General features: G+C 42.1%; 1 protein-coding gene across 1 annotated transcript in view; it reads right to left on the minus strand.

The window, feature by feature from the left end:
- Positions 1 to 21,947, minus strand: part of EFEMP1 (EGF containing fibulin extracellular matrix protein 1) — a 70,777-nt gene that overhangs the window by 20,597 nt on the left and 28,233 nt on the right. Inside the window, exons 3-6 of the mRNA XM_069954822.1 lie at positions 21,161 to 21,209; positions 18,641 to 18,928; positions 7,034 to 7,156; positions 4,986 to 5,105 (exon numbers count right to left, since the gene is read on the minus strand). Coding sequence (XP_069810923.1) covers positions 4,986 to 5,105; positions 7,034 to 7,156; positions 18,641 to 18,928; positions 21,161 to 21,209 — 580 coding nt within the window. The remainder of the gene's footprint in view (positions 1 to 4,985; positions 5,106 to 7,033; positions 7,157 to 18,640; positions 18,929 to 21,160; positions 21,210 to 21,947) is intronic.

A 21,947-nucleotide genomic window follows, 5' to 3' on the forward strand; every position in this document is an offset into this window, starting at 1 on the left:
TGGGCCCCTACATATGTGCCTTAGCTTTGTGTTGCCGTTGGTTCTAACACTGTTTACGTTCCCTGCCTCATCCTTCTGTTACGGTTTAGATTGCTGTATATGGTTTATGTATTGCGCACTTTCCATTCCACCGATTGCAATCCTTCTGTTACTGAGTTCTTTTTGTGTTCTCTCTCCCCTCTGCTGATAATATGGCTAATTGCTCTTCTCCCTCTTTCTTGCTCCTTCTCTACCCCCCCTCCCCCCGTCTGATTCTTTTCCTCTTACTTGGCATTCCCCCCCCCCCTTCCCCCACATCTATGCTCTGTGGTCGTGACATACTCTTGTTTCCATCTGCTATACCATGCCACTCCTTATAGATGATGGGTGATGCAGGGTCTACGCATCGGATCAGGGTTACTCTCACTCTCTCCCCCCCATCTCCTTTACCAGCCCATCTGGGTTGACCTTTCTTTACCTCTTTGCTTACTCCTCTGATCTATCCCCCCCCCCCTTTTTCACCCCTACCTATTTGGCTGCCACCAGGATGGCACCTGATCAGCACACTGTTGGTTCTCAGTTTATCTCTACCCCTTGTTTACCCTCTCCCCTTCCTTGTACCCCTACCCTAACCCCTACGTACATGCCCTTCCATTATCCTGAAGAAGGACAAGATCTCTGTCGCCTTTTTTCAGGAGACACACTTCAAAACTCAGAAAATACCTAAGCTTCCTTTAAACTATTTTTCTCATTGGTTCCACAGTACCGGTGACAGCTCTGCATCGCGAGGTTTTTCTATAGCAATTCATCGAGATGTTCCCTTTCTTCTTTCCTCCTCTCGCAGCTCTACTGATGGTAGGTCTTTATTTATTAAAGGGAAAATAGGCAACTTGCCGTACACACTAGCCTGCCTATACTCACCTAACTCAAAACAAGTCGCTTGGCTGAGTCGCACTTTAGAGGAACTGGTGGCATTCGCGGAGGGCCCCCTGATCATTGGCGGAGACCTCAATGTCACGTTAGATCCTCATTTGGATTCTTCCTCTAAGCGCTCGACTCTCACTCACTCGGCTTTGAACAATATCAAGAGGCGCTTGAGAACCCTTCATTTGAATAATTCATGGAGGGTCCTTCACCCGTCTGCATCTAACTACACTTTCTTTTCTGCACCGCACCGATCCCACCAGAGACTGGACTATATATTTATCCATGACAGCCTTCTCCTTTCCCTGACGTCCGCTGACATAGAACCCCGCACTTTTTCAGACCATTCTCCGGTATCTGCCACACTAGAAATGTCCCACTTACCACCCAGAGAATGGACGTGGCGTCTCAGTGAGACATTGCTCGCCACCCCAACACATCTGTCCTATCTTGCCAATCACCTGGATACCTACTTTCAACTTAACAATGTCCCAGGAACTCCTCCGACAGTCATCTGGGAGGCTCATAAGGCCTACATGCGAGGGATTTTTATTTCTCTTGGCTCCAAAGTCAAAAAAGACAAACTGAAGGAAATAGATTCTTTGCTGTTACAAATCTCCCAATTGGAGATACAGCATAAGCGATTTCGCCTCCTGGCGACTGCGGAGAAGTTATGGAAACTCAGAGAGAGGCTTAGAGACCTCATAAATATCAAACTGGCCAAAACCCTTTTATATTATAAACAGAAGCTTTAAGCCCATGGCGACAAGGGAGACAAGTTAAGGTCTGCACTCATCAAAAAGAGAAAAGAGAAGACATTTGTCCACAAAATCCAGTCCCCCAATGGCCATACCTTAGAGACATCCAAAGAGATAGCTAATGCCTTCAGAGATTTCTACCAGGCCTTATATTGTCTCCCTTTGCATAATGACATGACAGACTCCCGAACTCAGCTTATCTCCACGCTTCTCCAGAATTTACAACTTCCTGCAGCCACACCAGATGAGGTAGCCAAACTAATGGCCCCTTTCACGCCCCAAGAAATTAAAGACGCTCTTTTCTCCTTCCCTTTGGGCAAGAGCCCAGGGCCGGATGGCCTATCTATATTGTATTATCGTAAATTCAGTGAAATCCTCCTCCCATATTTCACGGATGTCTGCAACTGCCTTTTGAACGGAGGGTCTCTCCCCCAACAGTCCTTAGAAGCCGACATTGTGGTATTGCCAAAAGAAGGCAGGGATCCTACTTCCTGTTCGAACTACAGGCCTATCTCACTGCTTAATATTGACTTAAAGCTTTGGGCTAAGCTTCTGGCGAACAGGGTAGGCTTGTTGCTGCCGCGATTGATCCATACGGACCAAACAGGGTTCGTGAAAGGCAGGGAAGGCAGACATAATGCCCACAGGGTGCTACACGCAGTGTGTCATGCACACTATACTAATACACCTCTCCGTCCTTCTCGGCACCGATGCCGAGAAGGCATTCGATAGAGTGGCCTGGGACTACATGGAGGCTGTACTTTGTAAATTTGGGTTCCCTGCACAGTTTGTCTCCGCCATTCTGACTCTATATTCCACTCTCACTGCCAAAGTTAAAGTAAATGGAGTTCTTTCCTCTTCTTTCCCCATAAAAAACGGTACTCAGCAAGGCTGCCCACTTTCGCCCTCTCTATACATCTTAGTTATGGAGACCCTCCTCTAATGCCTCCGTCAGGACCCTGTCATACAGGGCCTCACCATAGGCGCTCACGCGCATTTAGCGGCAGCCTTCGCCGACGACCTTCTTCTCCTCATCACGAACCCCGAGCGCTCCCTTCCCCAAAGCCAGTCTATCTTATCAAAATTCGTCTCCATCTCTAACTTTAAAGTAAATTATAGTAAATCAGAAATACTCAACATCACCCTCCCCCCGCACATAGTATCTAATTTAAAAGTCTCCTCCCCATTTTACCTGGCCCGAGAATTCCATAAAATATCTAGGTATTCACATTCCCCACTCTCCCTCTTTATTATATGATGCTAACTTCAAACCCCTCCTATCAAAAATCTCTCAGACCCTATCCGCTTATAACCTGCCATTCTTGTCCTGGATGGGAAGAAAGAACCTCCTCCAAACATACGTAACCCCATCATTTTGTACCACTTTTCCATGATCCCCATGGATCTTCCGTCCACTTTCTTTACAGAGGTGAAACGGCACTTTAGAAACTTTCTATGGCACCAACGGAGGCCCCGACTGCCCCACTCTATCCTCACCCAGAAAAAGTCTAGAGGTGGCTTAGGCCTGCCGGACATTAAGCTTTGTTATAGGGCGGTGCACTTGCAGCGGTGGGTGGAGATGGTCACGGTAGGTGGCCTACTACGTGGCTCTGACCTGGACGGCGTCTTATGACGACCACACCAACAAACTACTATGGTCACCCACGGCATCGGAGATCAAACATCTGTCGGTCCACTGGCTTCGGCCACATGCCCAGCCTGCCACGCCCTCCCCACTCACCCCTGCATCGCTTCTGCCATACTTATTGAAACCTCCTATGCCTCAAATAGACTCTGTATGGCTTAAACTAGCCATGGTACCCATCTCAGTGGTGATGAAAGATAACCTGCCTCCATCCCCTGAACAAATCCAGTCTCTAGTGGCCCCACACTCTCTTAACTTTTTACAACTACATATTATCCGGCAGACCTGTTCTTCCTTCCTCCGCTCTAGTAAAGCAAAGAGAGAACTGACATGGCTCGAGAGTTCCTGCATCACTAGGGCTGCGAGAAAACTGAAACTCTCTTTCTTCTACACTCAATTGCTCACTAAAAGATCACAGAGTCCCCTCCTATTTCTACAATCGTGGGAAACAGAACTCCAAATCACCCTGTCGGTTTCGGAAAGAAATTCCATTCTGCGCAATTCCTATGGTTTCTCCAGATGCATAAAAATGCAGGAAAATCATTATAAGTTACTCACGCGTTGGTATAGAACGCCAGAGCGGCTATTCCATCTGGGCTTGTCCCCTACCAAGCGATGTTGGCGCTGTCACCGGGACACAGGATCTCTAACTCACATCTGGTGGTCCTGTTCGGCTTTGACGAATTTCTGGGCAACAGTTGAGCGGACTATTAACGTGGTTTGCAACACAACTATTGCCCTCACAGCACCGCTAGTGAGCCAGTTGGCTTGATAAACTCCATCAGATCTGCAGGCTGGAGGAAGTCACAAGCTGGGTTGATGGTACGCACGAATCCTTCTTGAAAACGTGGTCACCCTGGTTATCATACAGGGACTCGCATGATGGCGGTGCGCCACGTGATGGTCCGCCCAGCCCTGCAGGATCGCCCTCCTTGGACTGTTAAAGGAATATCCTACCAGGCATAATACTTCTTACCGGGACTTGGTCTCACTTCCTAGGAGTCCCTACTTTGTCACTTGTACTTAGTACGCTCCATGTCATTCATGTTTGCTAGTTCGAGATCCTCTGCCTTTGTTTACCTCCTCTGTGCAATACGTTCATTCCTGTTATATGTTTGCTAAGATATATGATACTTCTCCAGTTGCTTCTCAGGGTACTCTACCTTCCCCTCCCCCTCCGTCTCCCACCCCCTTCCTCCTCTCTTCCCTCATTTCCCCTCCCCCCCAGTTCTATGGTACTGTGTTCTCTCTGATATTACACCTATATGTACCTCTTGTTTTTCGACACCTGTGGCGTATGTTTGTACTATTCTTGTTTTAAAAACTGAACAAAACACAGATTTGACAAAAAATAAAAAAGGCATTGTATTCAGATGGACCCTTTGAGGCATTTTTAACCCTATTACAAATCTGTTTCATGGTCTAATGATACTGATCCTTTACACAATCCTTATTAAATATCACTTTGTAAAAGTGGAGAGCAATTTTACATCATTATATTTAATTAGGAATAACAAGATGCCATGTATTCTCGGAGGAGGTATTGCTGCGGTGTGCCCTTTCTAGAGAGCAGGGAAGATTTCTACAATCCATATTTGTTCATTTATGGTATAGACTAGTCATGGGATTTTAATAAAGTTAATTTTAAAACATGGAGGACATTAAAGTCCAGGACTTACCTACACAACTGTAATTATTGGGAGCAAGCTGGAAGCCAGGGTTACACTGGCAGTAATATGAACCGAGGGTGTTCACACAGTGATGGTGGCAGAATGAAGATATTGAACATTCATCAATGTCTACATTGTGAGAGAAAGAAAAAAGTGCATATATCATATATTCTAGTATTATTTAATAAGATTGTAAAAATAATAGAATCGACTAAAGTCATGTACACAAACGGGTTGTCCTAAAATTAGGCTGGTTTCACATGGATGCAATATGGCTTTATTTCATTGACTTTATTATGCAAAATCCAGCCAACCAATGGGTTTAAAGAATGATATCTAAACCACTACAGGGTTCTGTGATGCGGAACTGCTGAGGGAGTCACCATGTTTTTGCCATAATACAGACAATAACTGAGGATGTGTTATGCCAATATGATACCTTCCCTACTATTGGCAGCATCATAAAAGGGTGCCTGGTTCACCTTCAAGACATGTGTAAACGAAAAGTACAAAAAAAAAATAAGAAGAAAGAAAAAGGTTACTGCAAGACACATTAGAACTCCATCAGTATGCTGGAAATTGATGGCATACTGCCAGAGTTCTAATGTGTTTTGCTGAAACCTATTGTATTATGTCATTCTAATTTGTGTATATTCTGTTTACAAATCCATTCAAGGGACAATAAATACAAAAATTTGAATGAAAAAATGCAACAGGTTACTGCCAGACACATTAGAACTCCATCAGTATGCCATCAATTGATTGCATATTGCCAAAGTTCTAATGTGTCTTATAGAAACCTGTTGCATTTTTTTTTCTATTTTAATTTTTGTATATTCTGTTTACACAATCATTCAAGGGACAATATATACAAAAATTAAAACAAAAAATGAAATTGATTACTGCAAGACACATTAGAACTCAGATGGTTTGCTGTCAATAGATAGCATACCGCTCGCTGGTGTTCTCAGGTGTCTTGAAGTAAACCAAGCACCACTCTGATGCTCGATCGAGCACTATGCTTCATAGAGCTTTATCGCTCTGCAGTTGAAGGAAAATACAAAGATATGGGAGGGACAAATTGCAAGAGACAGGCATTACGAAGAATAGTGTTACGGCCCACACACTGTGGCCTGTTGCCCATTATCTGCACTCCGAGCATCTCTCTGTTTCTCTGCAACCTCTCACAGTGCTAAACTTCCTGCTTCTTCTTGCCGGCCTCAATATCCTGCCCTGTACTGAACCGGCTTCCTGTGTGTTTGGACTCTAGTGGACACACACTTATTCTCCTATATTTAAAAGAACCTACTAGAAGATTCTAGGCCAACCACCTGAGGCTATTAATATCACCTTCTGACCCCTCTGCTCAGTTGTGGGTATTGTTTCCGTCAGCTACCACGTCTGTGCTCCCTGGCTAAAAGCCACTTTCCTAGCAACATATTAGCCATTTGGATATTCACTTCATTCTTCATTCTTGGTTCTCTGCTCAGCTTCAGTCTAAACGATGTCACTGTGTATGTTGCTTGAATAAACTTAACTGTTCTCTGACTACTGGATGCTGCCGGATGACTTTATTGCTGGTTGTTATATGGTCTCAAGTTTGGATTGGAGACTTCCAGGCACGCGTCCTTTACCCTTTTACAAAGGCCTCTCTTCACACACTTGTGTTTGGTGTTGTTGGACATTTTAAGTTGCCAGCAGAAGTATGTCTAGTCCCAGGCTCCTTCATTCTCTTCAGTCGGTGGCCACCATGGGACCTTCTCTGAGGGTAGCGACCTGGGAATTTCTTGCAGTGAAGCCCATTCTGATTCCAACCTGTGAGTTTTTATAAGGTATCTTGCTTTAATTCAGTATCTTCTCTTCCTAATTCCAAGTTGAACACTTGAGTGTAGGACCTCCTGCCTTGCTGCGACGAATGATTGACTGAGGTGGTCCTGCTCCCAAGGTGAATGGTAAGGGTGCAAGCACACACAGACTTTTATAAGTGTACTTAAGAGCTTTCTATGTGATTGTTTATGTGTAAGCTGGGAATTCTTCATTACTATGACTCTACTCACCGATACATTGCTCTCCTCGTTTCTGATATCCTCTGGGACATAGACAAGTGAATGATCCTCTTATGTTAGTGCACACTTGATCTGGTCTGCAATTGTGGGTTCCAGTTAGACATTCATCTATGTCTATCAGAAGGAACAAAGCATAATTTATCATTTTTGCTGTTAAAAATAGTATATAACTAGGCAAATGCAGTTTCAACAAATTACCCTTGCCCAAATACCTAATACCTTACCTCTCCCTGCTTCTGGTGTTCTCTCCTGTGCTCCGCAGCTTACCGATCCCAGCAGCAGCAGCATCTGAGCGACCGCTGATTGGCTGAGCGGCCTGTCAGCTGACAGGCTGCTCAGACGCTGCAGCCACTGGGAATCTGAGGAGCACAGGAGAGAAGACTGGGAGCATGGAGAGGTAAGGTATTAGGTGTTTGAGCATATTTCAGTTGTCGATCACGCATCACACATCGACAATTTTAGGTCCAAACCTAAACCAACGATCAGCTGAAGATGGTTTCATCGGCTGATTGTTGTCTCTATTACAAAGAGCAATAATAGGAACAATTGGCCTGATTAAGCCGATTATCGCTCCATGTAATAGGGCCCTTACAGTTTGGCAGCTGTGACATAGGTATACACAGTAAAAAACAGCAGAAGCAGACAGCTTTGTACACTGTGTAGTGGCCAAGCTGGGGTACTGCATTACAGCTACCACTCAGGTGAATGAGGGCTGAGCTGCAGTACCCCAGCTTGGCCACTACACAGTGTTCAGAGCTGTCTGCTTTCCGCTGAATCACTCTGTTTCTACCCATGTCACAGCTTTAACAAACAGTTGATATGTAGGGGGCGGGGTAATGGCACCCAACCAATCAGCTATTGATAACCTATTTGAGCATAGGTCATCAATAAATTTTGCCTGAAAAAAAATACTTTAACATGATAGCTTAGCCTTTTAGAGGATCCCATATCTCATGTCTAAATCCAACTTTATTCTGGGGGGGGTCACAATTATGACACCGGTCAGAAACCAGCTGCCGATAGAACATGTGTATAGAAGTGCACATCTTTTCTTTAGATGTTTTTTTTTTTTTTTTTAAGTATTATATTGCCCCCCAAAAGTTATACAAATAACCAATATACACATATTAAGGGAAATGCTTATAAAGTGCTTTTTTTCCCTGCACTTACTACTGCATCAAGGCCTAACTTCCTGGATAACATGGTGATGTCACTTCCTGGATAACATAGTGATGTCACTTCCTGGATAACATGGTGATGTCACGCCCCGACTCCCAGAGCTGTGCGGGCTGTGGCTGCTGGAGAGGATGATGGCAGAAGGATGCTCAGTGTCCCTCCAGTGCCCTGTTGTCCCTCAGTGTCCCCCTGCCATCATCCTCTCCAGCAGCCACAGCCCGCACAGCTCTGGGAGTCGGGTCGTGACATCACCATGTTATCCAGGAAGTGACATCACCATGTTATCCAGGAAGTGAAGCCTTGATGCAGTAGTAAGTGCAGGGAAAAAAAAGCACTTTATAAGTATTTCCCATTATAAGTGTATATTGGTGATTTGTATAATTTTTGGGGGCAATACAATACTTTAATAAAATTTTTAGCCGGACTTCTCCTTAAATATAGAACACTGTTGAACCTGAGAGCTTGTTGCTTTGTTATCTCTTTAGCATGGAGACGCAGTAGAGAGGAGCCTATTTATTTATACAGTTTTCACTCTAGTATATTTTAGTAAAAAGGAAGTTTATATTTCTCTGCAGATGGCCCATTTATAATAACCACATTCCTTTTTAAATAAAAATAGGGGAATAAAAAGGATCTCATGCTCAGTCTTGTGAATGTGGAATGCAAATACATGGGTTATGCAACTCTGCAAAACAAGCCTGGGAAAATAGAACGCCAAGAAGGAAATGGTTTGACTGGATTTGGATAATATGAGAGATAAAATCTAGATGAATATTTAGATAAATATCTAGTTTTATATATACTTGATAGTTGACATTATCATCATGTGATCATGTGTATGGGGGTGTCCTGACTGCCGACAACAGATGCCAGAAAGCCAAGTGGTGCCAATCTATGTATGTAAACATCATAACTTGATTGGGTTTGTCCTTGCACCTTGCCAATACCTTCCTCCTTAACCTTATTACCCTCCTGCCAGTTACCCACCATGAGCTGCTGCAGAACATTTCATAACACAGCAGAATAGTCTGCAGCTGCTGCTGGCATGCCTATGGCATTGCTCAGCATACGGGAGCATGCTGTAGACATCTCATTTTCACCATAATGTTCCAATTACGATATACGTGGTGACTTCACTTGGGATGGGGTTGAAGCTTGGGCTCTGAAACAAGGTCCAGCCAAGCCAAGACTCACTGCCTTGTCCCTTAGGCTCACTTGTATATACACACACACCAGGTACCTACAAAGCCATAAATGTCTACATAAGAATACTCTTTCTACTTCCTTTATAATCTAATCCTCCCACTCTCAGCTCCACGACTTTTCAGGTTCTCTGAGATACAATAACCAGAAACAGATTAATTCACAACAAGCATAGTTTTAAGCATGCCATAAAATACCTATAATATTCTCTAATAGGTATCTAGGAAGTCTATTACATGGCTCATATCAGATGGGTGGGGTCAATCAAACAATCTCTGGATTGTTTGTGCAGCCCTTTACTTGTATCAATCCTCAGCCATGCATTACCTACTGCACAGGGCAACGTGTGGCCGAGAAACAAGGATTTTCGAACAGGCTGGGTTAGGCTGGGTTCACACTACATTTTTTTCATCTGTTTTTACAAAAAGCGGTTGTATTTGTGTGTATCTGTTTTGACCCATTTTTCCATTGACTTCCATTATAATACAAATGGATCAAAACGCATCTGTTTTTTTTTTACGGACACAAAATCGTGGTTGACCACATTTTGTGTCCACTAAAAAAAAGGATGCATTTTGATCCTTTTTTTTTGTTTTTGTTTATATTGGAAGTGAATTAAAAAACGGGACAAAACAGATGCACACCTCTTTTTCCATCCGTTTTCATCCCTTTTTTGTAATAACGAATAAAAAAAAAACTAATGAAAGAAACGGAGTGAAGCCAGCCTTAAAGTGGCTCTGTACCCACAATCTGCCACCACCAAACTACTTGTACTGTCAGATAGCTGCTTTTAGTCCAATATCTGTCTTGGGGTCCGTTCAGCAGGTGATGCAGTTATTGTCCTAAAAAAAACTTTTAAACTTGCAGCCCTGTGTAAAATTGGCGTGGCCTACAGTATGCATGCCCTAGGTTTGCGACGCCCCTCTGTCCCTCCCCCCCCTTCATCCTTAGGAATGCCCCTGGGCAGGATTAACCATCCAGCACATGTGCAGTGTTTAGACAGGTGATGAATTGGAGAGGAGGGGCGGAGGAGCAGTGCAGGCCTAGGGCACAAAAACTCTAGGCCATGCCAATTTGACACAGGGCTGCAAGTTTAAAAGTTGTTTTTAGGACAAGAACTGCATCACCTGCCGAACGGACCCTGGGACAGATCTTGAATTAAAAGAAGCTATGCGATGGTGCAAGCGGTTTGGGGGGTCATATTGTGGGTACAGAGTTGCTTTAAAGCTATGTGTTCTGTCAATGAATGAGCATTTGCTTGTTTGTCAGCTAATCACTGGGCCTATTATACCAGGCAATTATTAGCCTGTTCAGCCAATAATCGCCCTGGGATAATAGGGCCCCATTCAGATACTGTCTGGTCACTGGTTCACTCACTATTATGTGCACTAGCATACTTTTTATAAATTACAGCTGAACAACTGTATAAATTTGATACCTTTTGTTTTACCCCTATTTCCTCACAGACTGTAAGCTCTTGTGTGCAGGCCCTCCAATCCACTAATTTTCGTTTCTGTCCTGTCCTGTAATTTTGGCTATGCCCACTAGGGATGAGCGAACCGGCCGATGTTCGGGTTCATATGAACCTGAACTATCGGCTTCTGATTCCCGCTGTCTGCCCGCTCCGTGGAGAGGGTGAATACAACCTTGAGGACCGCCTGGAAAACTGGGATACAGCCATAGCCATAGGTTGTATCCCAATTTTCTAGGCGGTCCTCCGGCTGTATCCACCCTCTCCACGGAGCGGGCAGACAGCGGGAATCAAAAGCCGATAGTTCAGGTTTATATGAACCCGAACCTCAGCCGGTTCGCTCATCTCTAATGCCCACACACCGTCAAAATGGCGTCCATTTATATCGGGAGGCTATATCATTTAGCTGCAAAAAAAATGTCCTTTATTTTGCAACAATGGCCTTTCTTCGTATAATAACACCTGTTGTTATTTTCCATTAAATGATGGCCATCCATTAAAGATGGACTTTGCTTTGACCGTGTTGTCTGTACATGACATATCTGTGTTGTAAAATTCTGTGAAATGTTTGCACTATATAAAGAAAATGTTCTATTATTATCTGTCTCGAAGCTTTACATTGTGTTCCCACAAGGACACTTAATAAATAGACTTGTCAAATTTATGAAAACAATACAATTTGTAAAGGAAGATTATTTGGATGAGAACTCTTTGGAGACAATTTAATTTATAAGAAAATATTCATAAATGGTATGTGGCTTCTTTGGAAAGATGATTTTCGACTTAGCAAGGATCACCCTGTCCACTTGCTGCAACAAGGTTCTGAAACCACTTAAGCAAATAGTCAGATTCTTGAACCACTTCCAGCAGTGAAAATTCCTTCAGCGGTATCAGGTTGATCTTGCTTTGTATTACATGTCTGTGCTTATTTTCCTCCAATTTAGCCTAATAGGTACTTCACGCTTGCAGCTTTATTTCTTATGGCAAGATATACATACTAAACTTCACCAATCAGGTAAAGGTACACATGAATTCACGTCTCTCAGTGACTGATGCCAGGGGTGCAGGTGAATCTGCGGACAGGGGTGTAGCTATAAGAAGAGGTACAGGGGTAGAAGTCACACCGAGGTGACTGACATTCCATTGGGCTCCAGGATCTTTATTATTTAGGGAACAGTTGCTTTGTACATGAAAATGGATAAACTAAGTTGTGTTATATAGGACACTTTACTTTGTTTTGTCAGCAACTTTAGGTAATGTTTAATTAGATTTATCCAGGTTGTCCTCTTTATTTTTTGTGCTTTGTATATTTCCTTAAGGTGACTCTGTACTCACAATTTGACCTCCCCACACCGATTGTACCTTCGGATAGCTGCTTTTAATTCAAGATCTGTCCTGGGGTCCGTTCGGCAGGTGATGCAGTTATTGTCTTATAAAACAACTTTTAAACTTGCAGCCCTGTGTCAAATTGGTGTGGCCTAGAGTACCCATGTCCTAGGATTGCGACACCCCTCTATTCCTCTTCCCTGCCCTCTATCATTAGGAATGCCCCTAGAACAATTTCTCCTATTCATCACCTGTGTGAACACTGCACATGTGCTGGATCATTAAGGCACCTGCACAGTGTTCAGACAGGTGATGAATAGGAGAAATCCTGCCCGGGAGCATTCCTAATGATAAAGAGGGCAGGGAGGGGCGTCGCAATCCTAGGGCATGCATACTCTAGGTAGGCCACACCAATTTGACACAGGGCTGCAAGTTTAAAAGTTTTTTTTTGGACAATAACTGCATCACCTGCCCAATCGACCCTAGGACAGATCTTGGATTAAAAGCAGCTATCTGACAGTACAAGCGTTTTGGGGTGGCAGATTGTGGGCACAGAGTCGCTTTAATGGTCCTATGAAAGAAGCCACTTGTTGGGCAAACAGGCCATCTTATTAACTAGACAGATTATATCCCCCCGATATGTTCCTTAAATGGGAATATAGATTGTTTCTGTAAATGCTTCTCTTTCCCAGAGACAGCTGAATTTCTGAGAGTTTTTGGGTACTGCCATTCTCTCTCTTTCTCTACATATACAGGCTTATAGAAGGTCATAAAGAAAGTGTATGATATACAAAGGTACGCAGGTATCAATGTGCCTCGTGAGAGGGCTAACAATGGAACTCCATCACTGGAGGCTGCAGAAGGTGGACACAGAATTCAGCAGAACAAGTGGCAGCAAGGCTTCAATGTAACATATCTCATACAGTATCTTCAAATGTTATATATTGCTTTGAATAAAATATTTATTTTTATCACATTTTTTTCTATCCCAAAAATGGACTTGGTTAGAGCAAGGTATTTTTCCCATTGTGTTTACTAATAAAACAGGCTAATTTATGGTGCCATTTTTGATTGATGCACGCTCCACAAGAAAATCTGAGGTGTAAATGACTTAGCATTTTGCATCTGGACTGGGAGTGCAGGACAGACAGCAGGAACACCAATACACAAAAACACCACAGCAGAAACACAGGAACCAGGATGGAGAGTGCAGAAACACTGTATCAGGGTAATACTGGTACAAAAGGCTCTCGCATTAGTAACAAAGAGCAGACATAGCAGGACCAAAGGACCTTGACGCTCAGGCAGAGCACATTGGGCTGCTTTGGTTCTCTGCAGCACTGTATATGCGGCATGTACTGGGCGTGGCTACAGCAGCAGCTTTATATTCAAGAAAATGAAGTTTAATTCCCCCGCGCAAGGCAGGGAGAGGGTCGGGAGGTAGTCATCTTGGCAACTCCCCGTCCATGTCTAGTCACCGCTCTTTGCCTGTCAGTGCACTCCGCGGGGATGATTTACACAGAGAGGTGCTAGTAACAGGCCTCTCTGCCTGTCACTCATCCCCACCGAGCACTCTGACAGGGAGAGAGCGATGACTAGACATGGGCAGGGAGTTGCTCAGATGACTACCTGCCGTACCTCTTCCTGCCACTTGTTGGGGGATTAAACATCATTTTCTCAAGTATAAAGCTGTTGGTACATGCTCACCCTCTAGTGGCCAAATCTATACTGCATGAAGAAAGAACACATGCTGCCCAGCTCCTGGCAATGGAGAGCAGGGCGGCGGTGGATAGCCATGACACAGCCCGCCCCATATGAATTAAGATGGCTGCAGTGGTGAGTAATAGGACAGTAATAGGACAGCCCACTGTTACAATTAACTTTCCCCCAATATTTTTGTAGGGTAACCCCTTGATTTTTGTTATAGTAAAGAATCTTGCACAAAAACATAGATATTTTCATACACATACAGTATACAGGATTGAAGCTGTTGAATTTTAAAATGTCTCCAAATAGTTAACAAACAGGTAATTTCTTTTAAAATTCATGTTATGGAAATTCTAGTTGGATGTTGTACATTTAAATAGTTTGAGAAAATTCCACTGCTACATTATGTTGTGTTTTCTGATTGGAGGTGTAAATGTGGCAGGAGTCTGAGGCCTACTTCCCTCTTTGTTTGAAATCCTGAGAAAATCTTAAAAAAAAAATCAGTCAAGAAATCAGAAAAAGAATTGCCACAAGTGTGGTTAATTCTTGACAGCTATTTCCATGCGCCTGAAGGTCCCATTTTTATGAAAATATGTGGAAGAACATACAGGCATTATACTATACCAGAAGGAGAAGTTTTTTGACTGCTAGGGACCAACAGACTTTGACGTGAGAATACAAAATAGTTCCAAAAACAACAGCAAAAGTCCTTGTGAATATGGGTGAAAAGACAGGTTCAAAAGTATCTATATCAATAGTAAAACATGTCCTATATAACTATGACCGGGAAGGTTACCTAACAAAAAAGAAGCCACTACTCCAATCAGCCATAAAAAAAGCACCCAGGGACAAATATCTTACTCCTCTGAGAAACGTCCCCTGGTCTAATAAAACAAAATAGAAAAGTTTGGCCTGAAAGCCCATGGTTATGTGTGGAGAGAAAAGAGGGTAGATTGCAAGTCCAAAGAATGCCATCCCAACCATGAAGCATGGGGTGGCAGAATTATGTTGTGGGGGCTTTTCTGCAGGAGTGACTGGAACACTTTAAAAAATAGAAGACAATATAAGGAAGACGAATTCTGTGGAAAGTATTAAAGTAATATGGACTTTATGGCCTACAAACCTATTGTGAGAGGCTTCACATACTTGAAATATAGTAGTAATCCTAACCAATGTATGTGTACTGTATGGGGGACATTTATCATTTGCACCTTTTTTTGCGAATATTTTTAGCACTGTGCACTGGCTTATATGCTTGCAGTCTAGTAAGGTATTTATGAACATTCACATGTTGGTTCATAAATCACCTGCTATAGCTTCCCTGGCGCTGTGCATTTTACTGCAGGTATTCATGAATTGACCCTGGTTAAAAAAGTTCCGCTACCCTGGGACTGGAGTACAGATGCGAACGAAAATGCGAAAATTTCTAAATTCTCACATGATAAATCCCGGCTGAGAATATTCTTACGGATAACCACGCCCACAAATGTCAAGAAGGCAAAAAACTGGAGTAAGCTGTCATATTCACACATACACCGAGCTACACTGTTTAGTAAATCTGACGAAGGGCTGTGCACATCACACTTACGCCAAAAAATACTAAGGAGCACAAGGTACACTGCTTGATTCATGTCCCCCTATGTGTACTAGGATTAAATATTAGGAATTAGAGTCTTGCATTTTATGTACTAGACAGGCTGCCATATTATTGCCTGGGGATTATTAACTTGATATATTTATAGTAAGAGAATAGATCAATGCAATTTATTGACAAATAGTTTCTCTGCTTAAAGGGGTGTTCCCATCTGACACAAGATAGGGAATAACTAGCTGATCATAGGGGTTCACACCACTAGGACCCCCTGTGATCTTGGGACCCTAGAATCCTATCGGAATAGAGCTGTATGCCCTGCAGGAAGTGGAGTATTTTTTCAGACTGAAGAGCAGGAGAGGTGTTGCTACTGCTCACGGACAAAGGTGGCAGCAGAGAGAACTGGAAAGAATATACCATGCAGGACATAGAGCAGCTAACAAGTACTAGAAGACAAGATTTTTTTTATAGGAGTAAGTTACAAATCTCTGGCACTTTGTGGCACCATTTGATTTCAAAGAATTTTTTTTTGTGAACAACCCCTTTAACATCACTTTTTGGCTTTGGCTAGGTTCACACCATGTAAAAATGGTTGCCGTCTTTAATAATAACAGCCGTCATTGCTCAAATAATGTCAGTTATTTATTATGAAAGACAGCTGTCATTTTTACAGAGTGTGAACCTAGCCTAACTCCTGCTTCTAAATGCACACCGTAGCACAAGTGAACCCTTTTTTTTTCAGACTCCTATAAAAACACATATTCTATTCCAAATAAAAACGTAAATAGAAAGTTCAAAGTCGTTTTCTGCGTGAGTCATGAGCAAGTATCCATTTATTTTAAGCCAAGAATCAGAGGAAAAACATTCTGCTTACATTATCAGATTTAAAGTGTGCAATGCTCAGAAGGGAGTGGACAACTGTATCTAAACAGAAGGTCCTTTAGTGTTCAGCATGATGTCAGTAAGAGCATTACAGCTCCCTTGAGTCAACTATTATTTTTAATATGGGTCCCACAACATCACGTTGCTCGTAAAACATAATTTAGTGCCGCTGGAGTGGAAGAAAAAGGTCATACATCTGTAGGTAATTACACCAGGGTGCACATCGTGTTTTGATTAACTCTACAATAAAATCAACTTAAAGTGTGACTTTTGATGCATGCATGTGTGCTGGTTTATCCCCACATGAATTACACTTTTAGCGAGGAAAATGAAGAAATTTCAGTTTTGCTATAGGAGCTGGGGATATTCTGTAGATTGTAAAATGTACGACAGTCTTCTGGGTAAAATTGCTACACTTTAAGAGGTACTGTACTGTTATGGAGCAGTATAAATTCGACAGGAAAAAAAATTAGGACAATGTTCCTTTAAATGACATATTGCGGAGGTATTGTTCTAGAGAAATATTGATTGAACAGAGCAGGGTCAGACAGCCGTGCAATTGCAAATACAAACAGTAGCAGAAGAGGGTCCCGTGTCGCCTCTTACTGTTGCCACTCATTGGTAGTAAATATATGTACACACTAGAGATGAGCGAACCTGGAGCAAGCTCGAGTCGATCCGAACCCGAACTTTCGGCATTTGATTAGCGGTGGCTGCTGAACTTGGATAAAGCTCTAAGGCTATATTAAAAATGCATATAGTCATTGGCTGTATCCATGTTTTCCAGACAACCTTAGAGCTTTATCCAAGTTCAGCAGCCACCACTAATCAAATGCCGAATGTTCGGGTTCGGATCGACTCAAACCTGAACCCGTTTCACTCATCTCTAGTACATACCCATATTTTTCAGCATGTATGGGTGTATAAGATGACCCCCAAGGTTTCCAGTTAAAATATAAAGTTTGGGATATACTTGGCGTATAAGATGACCTCTCTTACAATGCACACCAAATAAAAAAATTATAAAAAAAACATCAGACAGCAGCTAAATCTACCACTTTACCATATTTTTTATTTTCCCATACCCCGTCTGCAGCTTGCTCTGCCCATCATACGGTCGCCACATACAGCGGGGATGCGGTCGTTTTTGAGCTCCCCCCATCATATGCAGCGACCGCTGATTCTCCAGTCTGGTTCCGAAGTTTTTCAGCACCTACGCTCTAAGACGACACCTGGCGTATAAGACAACCCCTGACTTTTGAGAAGATTTTCCTGGGTTAAAAAGTAGTCCTATACACATGAAAATACAGGGCATATAGGGGGAGATTTATCAAACTGGTGTAAATTAGAACTGGCTCAGTTGCCCCTAGCAATCAATCAGATTCCACTTTTCATTCCTTACAGCTTCTCTTGAAAATGAAAGGTGGAATCTGATTGGTTGCTAGGGGCAACTGAGCCAATTGTACTTTACACCATGTTTGATAAATCTCCCCCATAATGTATATATACAGGGTGGTCGAAAAGTAGGTGGACAGAAAGTAGTTGGATCTGTGAAACTGGGTCAGTTTCTACCTTTCATTTTCCAAAGAGTCTGTGAGGAATGACAGGTGGAATCTGATTGGTTGCTAGGGGCAACTGAGCCAGTTTCACTTTACACCATGTTTGATAAATCTCCCCCTTCATAACCCTATTACACATACTTTCCATATACTTTTGGACCACCCTACTGTATATATATATATATATATATATATATATATATATATATATATATTAGAACTTTAAATTTGTTTTAAATTGGTACTCTGAGCAATGGTGAAACCCCCCTAGAAAAGGCAGGGGTTGGTGAGAACATAATAAAGAAGTGATACTTACCTATCCCAAAGCCCCCTAGTATTGGTGTCCTGATGACACAGGAACGCAGGAGATTCAGGAGACTAGAGACTGACAGTGAACAATGGCACTGTGACTGTGGGAACCCTGAGATGGGTAAGTATTACTTCCTTAATATGTTCCCACCACCCTTTGCTCTCCCTGATTTTTAACCTCTGCCCGGAGTACCACTTTAATTACAAAATACTATAATTTTATTAAAGCGATGTATTAGGAAAAAAAGGAGCACGCCTTTAATCACTACAACATTCTGACAAATAATACCCTTAAGATACAACACTGATGCAGGTGTAACGATTTGTAAAACTATGATACACAAAATGAGAATGATGATTTAGTCTGTTCTTACCTTGGCACAAGTTTTGTGCATTTTGTTCATAGCCAGATGCACACTGCATAAACTGAACTGAGCCGGGCACACTGCGGGGTGGATCTGGAGGGCTATTGGGTCTTTCCACATAGACATTTTGACCAGTGCTTTGTTGAGATCCAGAATTCTGTGAGACGACGGTGTCTTCTTGGCCATTATTTAACAAAATCTGTGCAGTTCTTGGTAGGCAAAGGTATCCTCCATAATGGTTAACACATTTCATTCCTCCCTTGCACGGTTCTTGCATTATTCCACACTCATCAATATCTGTAATAAGGAAACGGAGAGCGGAATTACAGTAAATGTAAGAAAGCGGACATATTAGATATTAGAGTCTTGCATTTTATATACTAGACAGGCTGCCATATTTTTGCCTGGGGAATATTACCTGTTAATAGGTTAATAGATCAATGTAAGTCATGGCCTCTCTTCTTAAAGGGGTATTCCCATCTGGTACAAGATAGGGAATAACTAGCTGATCATAGAGGTTTAAAGCACTAGGACTAGGCTTTATCGAACATTGGGAAAAGCTAGGTTCAATCAAACTCGAACCTAGCCGGACCTTCCGTATTTAATTGCTGATGCCTTCGTGGTCCGTGCGGAAGGAGGAGACATCCTGGGGACCGCCTGGAATTCCGGGATACAGCCTATTACCTAGGCTGAATCCCGGAATTCCAGGCGGTCGCCGGGATGTTTCCTCCTTCCACACGGACTGTAAAGACATAAGCAATCAAATGCGGAAGGTCCGGCTAGGTTTGAGATCGATCGAACCTAGCTTTTCCTGATGTTCGATCAAGCCTAACTAGGACCCCCAGTGATCTTGGGATCCAAGTATCCTATTAGAATAGAGGTCTAGAGGTGGAATCTGCGCAACGATCTGTTGATGATCAGCTGATTAGGATCGGAAATAACTTTATCACATGGGAAAACCTCTGGCAACTTGTGGTTCAGGCCTCATCTAAGTGATGACATGCTCTTGTTAAAGGCAGACAGGCAGTGCCCACAAATCTCACCTAACTTTCTCTTATATTTGTCGGTTGCACCATTTTTGCACTATTGATAGGCTACGCTAGTAATTGTGACCTATAGAACAAACAGAGATACCCTTTTAGAAGTTTTAGAAGTGAGCCAAGAACAAAGTATGCAGTCAAGATGGTGGCCCTCCTATGTGTGTGTAGGGAGAGACCTGTCAGTCAGGCCCAAGGAGGCAAGGGACAATGGCACCCCCTGGATTGCATACTTGTTTCTCAGCCGAATGTTAAAATTGATATGTCTCTTAAAGTTTCACTGTTGTTATAACTCTCAAAATCTAAACCAATAGTAGATATAGTTATATAAAGTATGTTTGCAATTTCCATTCATTATTATTTTTTAGTTATTATGGGAAACAGGGCACTTCCTGTGTTTAGTCACTTTGAAAAAATGAAAAAACTAAAAAACACACAGGAAGTCCCGGTTATCTGTGCACAGAGAAGGCAGTCATGTGATTGATGGCTGTGACACTCTGTACTGCTGTGACTTAGTCTCTTTTTTTTCAACCAGCACAAGACTAAAAAGCTACCTGCAGGAGACTGGACCGGGATGTCTGGTAAGTAAATTCCAGTGCAGATTCTGCAACCAAAATTTCAACCTGGGGAGTAACTACCAAAGTAGCAGCCATAGTGGCTGCTATGAGACCAGGGCATCAGGGGGCCGGCAGGGTACCGGCCTCCCAATTTAGAGGTTCTGGTCATCCCATTCACAGGCTCTATACAGTAAGCTGGATAACCACCAGATTACTATAAAGAAGCAGTAATTATGACAGGCAGGAAGATGTAGAGACATGTATCCATATAGTATGTTCTCTCCCTGCCTGTTCTAGTTATTGGACCTTTTTACTACTATTGCGGCTGTGTTCACATATTACATTTTTGATGTGTAATAAATATGGTGATAATTTTTGCTTATTATAGAGTGGTGTTAATGGGTAGCTATGTTTTAATATAAGGTGTTATCATGTATGGCAAATTGTCCTATTAATGTGGGTAAGGCTCCTTTTAGACATCCAGATATTGCAGGAAGGGGGGCCCAATCAAAAGTTTGCTATAGGGCCCAGTCATTTCAACAAATATTCGACATGTGAAACCACCTTATTGTTCTTTTGCATTGATAGTTAGAGACGGTCGTTTTCCTTATTTTTCCATTTGATAGAACCTATCTTTCTTGTGTTCCTTATATTTTTCTTTCAAGTGCATCTCTCCACAATGTGGGGTGTATGACAAATAGACGCAAAACAATTAGTAAAAGTTAATTAAGGTCATCGGCAAGCAAAAAAATGTAATTAATAAAAAACAATTTATTAATCATGCAAATGTTGAGATATATTCTGCCCTATCTTTGCTCTGTAGCTAATTCACAATTGTATCTCTATATGTGCTGTGTACATTTCAGCAGGGAAAAAAAGAAGGAAAAGCAATAATGTACAGGAATACAGGAATTACCGAGCCTGAAATATGTTACCTTTGCATTGCTGCCGTAACGGGTCCCACTCATAACCATCGGTACATTGCTGTATGGGAACAGAACATTAATACAGTTAATATTTTTTCTGGAATCACAATCATCAATTTCAGGCGTTGAAATTGACTGTCAAGCAGAGATCTCATGGTATAAATCTTTGGGATCAAACCAATCTTATAATTCATTATTCTGCGCCATCAGGTTACAAGATTATGATGTTTTTCTCTGTGAAATGATTTATTTATATGCAGCTTGATTTATAAAGCTTTTTTCCAAGCTCTCTGAAACTAGACTAGACTTTTCTTGTTGAAAAGTAATATCCACTGAATCTGGCACACAGATGTCGGTCACTGGGCTCAGTTTAAAGGTTCATTGCACTTAGGGGAGTAAAAGTAGGATCACCAGATCAGCTGTTTTATTACTGCATGTTCATTTGTATGTTTTCACAGATTTTTTTTTTAATTATTATTTTTTAATATTTATTTTATTATTATTTTTATATATATTATTTTATTATTTTAATATTTACTTTATGATGTATTAATGATTTCTATCTATCTATCTATCTATCTATCTATCTATCTATCTATCTACAACTCATTCAAAAGAATATGGGCTCACCACACTAAGGCCACATGCACATGTCCAGGTCAGTTTTTACAGTCAGGAAATACTGTTCAAAAAAGTTTTTTAGGAAGTTTGCGGGAAATCATCAGAATTTCCTGACAGTAAAAACTAAACATAAGAAAAAAAAGCCATACCCACCTGTTACATGGCTACAGCACTG

The sequence above is a fragment of the Dendropsophus ebraccatus genome, chromosome 15, assembly GCF_027789765.1.
Source record: "Dendropsophus ebraccatus isolate aDenEbr1 chromosome 15, aDenEbr1.pat, whole genome shotgun sequence".
Lineage (NCBI taxonomy): Eukaryota > Metazoa > Chordata > Amphibia > Anura > Hylidae > Dendropsophus > Dendropsophus ebraccatus.